A 7,917-nucleotide genomic window follows, 5' to 3' on the forward strand; every position below is an offset into this window, starting at 1 on the left:
ATCCTAACCTTAACCCTCTTGCTACCTAAAACATTACTCTCACTGTGATCAAGCATTTGTTTCCCATGCATTCTGACTGTGAGTTTTCGTATTTGCCGCCCAAGGGGAACGTTAGAACATACCATCTGGCGAGGGGGAGGTTACAAATACCCTCTACTTTTAACCTCCACCATGGTAGGTGAAACTTCCCCCTCGCGTTGGCTCGGTCCAAACTTGACCAATGACGAGCCGGCTCCCGCCGTTCACTTCACAGAGCCGACTTTTAGAGCATCGACACATCACTAACATGTTAGCTAGCAAGATGGTTAAGGTTAGGATAGGGGTGAGGGGAAGGTTAAATAAGAGGATAAGGTTAGGGTGAGGTACAATGAGCTTGTTTGTTGCCCTGGCTGCGGACATCCCATCGCGTCAGTTTTACGCTGCATTGGGATCTGCAGTTAGAAAAGGGAAAACCCCCTTTTCTCACATAAGTAACGAAAAAGGACACTTTTGGCGTCAGGAGTCTGAGGTGGAGGGTGGTTGACCAAGCGTTTGTTTTTGACGCGCTGGGAGTGAGAATGTGTTGCAACAACTGTATGTGGCTGTGATCGTGGGTGGGTGTCTTGTTTATTTATCTAAACAGGGTCTTTGGGGAGGCAGTGGCTGGTTTAACTTCTCAGATTCATCCTGAGCAGTGCTACCCACTGCCACCAGGAGATGGGATGTCTTCTAATTAGCCTTTTCTGATTTGTTAGCAGGGAGGTTAGTTGCTAGGTTGTTTGTCTTTGTGCTGACGGAGACATCCCGGGGTTACAAATTTCTTGAAATGCCTCCACACAGAAACTTTTTCCTGTTTTTTTGTGTCTGAGTGTGGAGCGTCTCTCTGGGACTCGAGGCTTTCTGCTAAAGAGTCGTTTTCAGCAGGAAGACTCTTGTTTCCTTCTGCAGCGTCCACGTTCTGCTCACTGATCGTTTCGGTTTGCTGATCTGGGTTAAAACATTCAGTCTTTAGTTTCAAGATCAGATTTTGACTTTCCAGATTTGTAGTCAGTGACTCGAGTTCAGAGACTTGTTCCTTCAGGATTCCCAACTCTTCCTCGTGCTGCTTTTTGCTTCTAAACAGATCTAACTGGAGGTTAACGACGACTTTACAGAGTTTTGTTTCTTTTTCCTCCATCTCTTTTAGTTTGGTCATCAGATCATCATGACCTGCACTGCCCACGTCTCTGTTTTGGGCGAGCTCAGTCTCCAAACCAAGTCTGATCTTCTGCTCGTCTCTAAGCTGGTTTTCCAGGCTCTCACACAGGCCAGAAGTTTCCTGGAGTTGCTGGTACAGCTGGAGTCTGAGCTTCTGTTCGTTGGTGAAACCTGTTTCCAGGTTTTCACAGACGACAGATTTATCTTGGAGTTGATGTTTGACTCTCTCCAGCTGTTCAGCCAACTCCTGGTGAGAAGCAGCGTTCTCAGCGGTCAGGTTTTCCACGACCAGTCTGAGTTCTGAGTTGCTCTGAGTCAGATCTTTGATCTGCTCTTTAAGATCTGAATTCTCACAGACTATCGTCCTGTTAGAGTCCAGCTGAGCCTCGAAGCTAACTCTGAGCTGCTTCTCCATGTCCAGACTGTTGCTAAGTTCTTCACAGACGGACATTTTTTCATGGAGCAGCTGTTTAAACTTCTGCAGATCCTCACACATCTGATCTGATTTAGTTTCTACAGCCTGACCACCTCTCAGCATCTGACTGAGCTCCAAGTTCTTCTGTTTCAGATCATTGATCTCCTTCTTGAGATTTCCGTTCATTGAACTCATTTGATCTTTAGTTTTTTTGAGTTCTTCCTCACAGGTCAGGCGGAGCTCGTTTTCTTTGTTCAAACGTTTCTCTAAATCTTCACAGATTAGCTTCTTCTGTTTGAGCTGATGCTTAAAATCATTTTGTTCTTCCAGAAGTTTCCTGTCTCTGTTCTTCAGATCCGTTTTAACGTTGTCCAGCATCTCAGAGAGGTCACCGTTCCTTTTCTTAAGATCTTTGATTTCCTTCTTATAGTTCTCGTTAACAGTGACTTTATGCTGGGCGTTCTTCTGCTCCTGGACACTAACGAGTCTGAACCGACGTTCTTGATCTAAATCTGTTTGCAGATTTTCGATGAAAACGTTCTTTTCTGAAAGCTGCTCCTTTAAATTCTCCAGCTTGTCAAGAAACTTCTTTTCTGCGTTGCTTTTCTCATCTTTTTCTCTGCTTAACATCGCTTCTAAGCCTAAATGTTGTTCCTCCAGCTTTTCAAAGTTCTCGATCAGATCGTTTCTCGAGACTCCAGAAAAACGAGACTCGCCTGTCTCACCTTTTAGATCTGAGCAGATTTTTTGTAAATCTTTATTCACGTTTTTCTGCTCCTGTAACTTCTTTTCTAAGGTCACCAGCTTTTGTTGCTGCTGAACCAAACCGTTCTCCATCTCTTTAGTTTGCTCCTTGTAAAGCGCACACTGGTTCTCTGCAGCAAGCCTCTTCTCTTTCTCCTGATTAAAACAAGTATTTCTGTTCTGCAGTTTTTCTTTCAAATGATCCACTTGTTTCAAAAGGTCACAGATGACCGTTTTATCTTGGAGTTGATGTTTGACTCTCTCCTGCTGTTCAGCCAACTCCTGGTGAGAAGCAGCGTTCTCAGCGGTCAGGTTTTCCACGACCAGTCTGAGTTCTGAGTTGCTCTGAGTCAGATCTTTGATCTGCTCTTTAAGATCTGAATTCTCACAGACTATCGTCCTGTTAGAGTCCAGCTGAGCCTCGTAGCTAACTCTGAGCTGCTTCTCCATGTCCAGACTGCTGCTAAGTTCTTCACAGACGGACATTTTTCCGTTCATTGAACTCATTCGATTTTTAGTTTCTTTGAGTTCTTCCTCACAGGTCAGACGGAGCTCGTTTTCTTTGTTCAAACGTTTCTCTAAATCTTCACAGATTAGATTCTTCTGTTTGAGCTGGTGTTTAAAATAATTTTGCTCTTCCAGAAGTTTACTCTCTCTGTTCGTCCGATCCGTTTCAACGTTGTCCAGCATCTCAAAGAGGTCACCACTCCATTTCTTAAGATCGTTCAATTCCTTCTTATAGTTCTCGTTAACAGTGACTTTATGCTGGGCGTTCTTCTGCTCCTGGACACTAACGAGTCTGAACCGACGTTCTTGATCTAAATCTGTTTGCAGATTTTCGATGAAAACGTTCTTTTCTGAAAGCTGCTCCTTTAATTCCTCCAGCTTGTCAAGAAACTTCTTTTCTGCATTGCTTTTCTCATCTTTTTCTCTGCTTAACATCGCTTCTAAGCCCAAATGTCGTTCCTCCAGTTTTTCACACTGGTTCTCTGCAGCAATCCTCTTTTCCTTCTCCTGATTGAAACAAGTATTTATATTCTGCAGTTTTTCTTTCAAATAATCCACTTGTTTCAGAAGTTCATCAGTTTGGCTGCTTTTAAAATCAGCTAATTCCTGCTGAACCGTCTGAGGTCTTGGGACAACTGTCTGAGATTCAGAGAACTCCAGTTCAGCAGATAAATGAGTCTCATTAGGAAGTGACTCTTTCTCAGCACCAAAGACGGATGTTTGATCTGACATCTGAGACTCCATCTCTTCAGTTTTAGACAGATCTGACTTTTCGTCCTCACTATCGGAACCAAAGTCGATGACTAAATCATAATCCATTTCAACAGGGTTGACACATAAGTCGTGCCAGCAGATGTTTTTGCTGTTCATCAATTCAGCGAAAGTAAAGGGTTGTTCTGCCTTACTTGGGCGTTGAAAATCAACAAATTCCTGCTGAACCGTCTGAGGTCTTGGGACAACTGTTTGAGATTCAGAGATCTTCAGTTCAGCAGATAAATGAGTCTCATTAGGAAGTGACTCTTTCTCAGCACCAAAGACGGATGTTTGATCTGACACCTGAGACGCCATCTCTTCAGTTTTAGACAGATCTGACTTTTCGTCCTCACTATCGGAACCAAAGTCGATGACTAAATCATAATCCATTTCAACGGGGTTGACACACAAGTCGTGCCAGCAGATGTTTTTGCTGTTCATCAATTCAGCGAAAGTAAGGGGTTGTTCTGCCTTAATTGGGCGTTGAAAATCAACAAATTCCTGCTCGATGACTAAATCATAATCCACTTCTACTTGGTTGACCCACATGTCGTACCACGACATATTTTTTCTGTTCATCATTGGAGTGAAAAAAAGGGTTTTTTCAATCTCACTTGGGTGTCCAACCACAGTGGTGCTTTCTCAGCAAGAGCTCTGACAAGACTGAAGGGGAGCTGCTGCTCGTGGTCCTTTTATAGTCTCGGAATGTTCCAAGTTCAAACCCCCCTTTATGATGTCACACAGAGATTCAGCTATTGTGTTTGTTATATTTATTCATATCATTGTAGTTATTATTAATAATATTAATATTATTAATAATTATTATTATATTAATAATAATATTAGTATTAATATTAATATGAATGAAACACAAATTAATGAATGGAATCTTCCGGGTTCAAACCCTCCTTTATGATGTCACACAGAGACTCTTCTATTGTGTTTGTTATAGTTATTAATATTATTGTAGTTATTAATAATAATATTAATATTATTAATAATTATTATTATATTAATAATAATATTAGTATTAATATTAATATGAATAAAACACACATTAATGAATGGAATCTTCCGGGTTCAAACCCTCCTTTATGATGTCACACAGAGACTCTTATATTGTGTTTGTTATTGTAATTAGTATTATTGTAGTTATTATTATTATTATTATTAATAATAATAATAATTATTATTATATTAATGAAAATATTTGTATTAATATTAATATGAATAAAACACACATTAATCAATGGAATCTTCCGGGTTCAAACCCTCCTTTATGATGTCACACGCAGACTCAGCTCTTGTGTTTGTTATTGTTATTACTATGGTTATTGTTGTAGTTATTAGGGATGAGCGAGTACACCACTATCTGTATCTGTTCAACCAACTAAATTATCTGTATCTGTACTAGGAACGGGCGTGGCATAACCCGGAAGTGGGCGTGGTTTAACTCGGAAGTGGGTGTGGTTTACATCAATATATTATTTTAAGTCTGAAATTGATATGGAATGATCAGAAGTTGATATGTGTATTGTTTATTTGAAAACTATTTACAGAGCAGCCTCAGAATTGAGATTAAATATTTTTATCACAATAGTTAAGAACCTATTACAATTACAGAACAAGTGTTTCAATAAAATAAGAACATTAATATTTAAGTGCATGGATTAATACATCTGAACTCATGCAGTAGGAACTAGGAAATATGAAATGCTAGAACCAGAAACAACTTCATGTATATTTTTTTTATTTTAATTTGATTTAACTGATTTTTTCTTAACGTTCTTGGCATTTTGCCCCACACAAAGTTAAACAAGGCAATGTTGATTAAGGTGTGTGTGTCTGAGAGAGATAGAGAAGGTGAGAGGGAGAGAGATGGAGTTAAAAAAAATATATAAAAAACCCGACCGGAGCGGAGGTAGTGAGTGACTGATGCAGCACGTCAGCTCTGTCTTGTCAAGTGCACCATGTAAGTTACGAAAAAAGTAACTTTAAATATTCAACCGAAAAAGAGGCGAGCTGAAGAAAACCTAGGGAAAACTGAAGAAACGTGAGCAACAGTGAAGCAATCACAGCGAGATCCGTTACTGTCTGTGTGTGTGCGTGGATGAGCCGGACGGACTGCGCTCCTGGCTGGCTAGAGAGTTTTGTGCGTAGGGACAGGCGGGCGCTCTATGTGACTGGCCAATCACAGAGCATGAAGACAGTCAGTTACCCAATGAGGATTTTTCTTCAGCACAATTACAGATATTTACGAGGTTTGCTCGTTTCATGCTCGTATTTGTCAAAAATGCTTTATCCGTACCGGATACTCGTCTGAAACAAGTATCCGGCTCATCCCTAAAATAAACAATACACATATCAACTTCTGATCATTCCATATCAATTTCAGACTTAAAATAATATATTGATGTAAACCACACCCACTTCCGGGTTGTACCACGCCCATTCCGAGTACAGATACAGATACAGATAATTTAGTTGGTTGAACAGATACAGATACAGATAGTGGTGTACTCGCTCATCCCTATTTCAAACCCTTCCAGCGGGCACGGGAGCTCCTTCCTGGGCCGCAGCCGGCCGGCAGCAGCGGGGTATTCGTAATTTGGCATATAAGTCACTTTGGTATATAAGTCGCAGGACCAGCCAGACTATGAAAAAAAGTGTGACTTATAGTCCGGAAAATACGTTACTTAATGATAAATGATAAATGACCCGCACTTGTATAGCGCCTCTCAGAGTAAGGACTCCAAAGCGCTTTACACTACAGTGTATCATTCATCCATTCACACACACATTCACACACTGATGGTGATGAGCTATGATGTAGCCACAGCTGCCCTGGGGCGCACTGACAGAGGTGAGGCTGCCAAGAATGGGCGCCACCGGTCCCTCTCACCACCACCAGCAGGCAAGGTGGGTTAAGTGTCTCGCCCAAGGACACAACAGCAGAATTCTCTGTCCGGAGCCGGGATCGAACCTGCAACCTTCCGATTACTGGACAACCCCCTCAACCTGTTGTACTTAAAGGGTAGTATTAAACAAGAATTACATTTTAACAAAAGTGAGAAAAGCTTAAAACTTGAAGGATACAGTGATGCTGACTGGGCAGCTGATAAAGACAGCAGAAGAAGTACTACAAGATATGTGTGGCAAGGTGGAGAAACGAGGGCCCGGGCAGGATTCCCAGACTCCCTGGTGAGAGTCACGCACGCTAACCAGTCAGCCAAATGGACATCCCCTTGGCCAAGTAGCCAGGGCGCATGATCAATCGGGACACTCTGACAGGATGCCCACACTGCCACATATTGTTTTAGTCTATTTGAAAAGGGTCCGATTGTATCATGGAAAAGTAGAAAACAACCTACAGTTGCGCTATCAACATGTGAAGCCGAGTACATGGCATTAGCTGCCACAACTCAAGAGAGTATATACCTTGTACAGCTACCTAGAGGGATAGATAGTTGTAACAAACATGTACCCATCAGAATATACAGAGAAAACCAGGGGGCAATGGCATTATCCAAAAACCCAGTACCCAGACACAGAAGCAAACATATAGATATTAGATATCATTGTGTACGATCAGCATACAAACGGAATGATAAACATCGAGTATTGCTCTACAGAAAACATGGCTGCTGATGTATTCACAAAGCCAGTACCAAAAACAAAGTTTGAGACTTTTAAAGAGTACTTGTTTGGAAAATAATGTGAACTGAAAAGACGTGATGTACTGAAGATGCAAACGAAAAGGTGAAGAAAGAAAAACAAAAAAGAGAAAAAGTAGTTCTAAAAAAAGTTCTTCTATTTTTTTATGCGCTTTATTGAAATTTACGTCGTATGTGTATTACTCATTTGTTATTTAGTACAATAGAGAATCACTAGACATGCCTTTGAGTTGGAGTGTTGAGTATATTGTGTAACAAAGGCATGTCACGTGACTCGAGTGATGACATCACATGAACTGTGCGAGCACCGGAATGCTATTTCAGTTGAGCATGCGCAACAAACGATCTGTGTGTTCTCTAACTCAGACCAAAAGGAGAAAGATGGCGATCTGTGTTTTTTCCTCCGGTGATTGTTAGCGGCTACACTGTTCAGCTAACCACTTTGGTGGCAGGCATCACGCTGAAAGATATCTAACGTAACAGGGCACAGGTTACCTTGGTTTTTTTAAGTAGACTGAGCTTATTGGGGTTTACAGTGTGTGTGGCTTTACTCTTACTACTCCTGTCCAATGTTTTTTAAGTACAGCAGGATGGAAGTGCAATTTTATCACTATTACATTATTACATAAATCAATTTAAAGACATGGT

General features: G+C 41.1%; 1 protein-coding gene across 1 annotated transcript; it reads right to left on the bottom strand.

Annotated features, from left to right (window-relative positions):
• Positions 1–544: 544 nt before the first annotated feature.
• Positions 545–4,310, bottom strand: LOC129163817 (putative leucine-rich repeat-containing protein DDB_G0290503). Its single transcript, XM_054742685.2, has one exon. The coding sequence runs from the start codon at positions 4,175–4,177 to the stop codon at positions 743–745; it is 3,435 nt and encodes a 1,144-aa protein (XP_054598660.1). The 5' UTR covers positions 4,178–4,310; the 3' UTR covers positions 545–742.
• Between the last annotated feature and the right edge of the window lie 3,607 nt (positions 4,311–7,917).

The sequence above is a fragment of the Nothobranchius furzeri genome, chromosome 13 (assembly GCF_043380555.1).
Source record: "Nothobranchius furzeri strain GRZ-AD chromosome 13, NfurGRZ-RIMD1, whole genome shotgun sequence".
In the NCBI taxonomy this organism is placed as follows: domain Eukaryota; kingdom Metazoa; phylum Chordata; class Actinopteri; order Cyprinodontiformes; family Nothobranchiidae; genus Nothobranchius; species Nothobranchius furzeri.

What these genes read in the sequence shown, in the direction of transcription:
- LOC129163817 (XM_054742685.2), bottom strand. Translation starts at nt 4,177, where the DNA reads ATGATGAACAGAAAAAATATGTCGTGGTACGACATGTGGGTCAACCAA.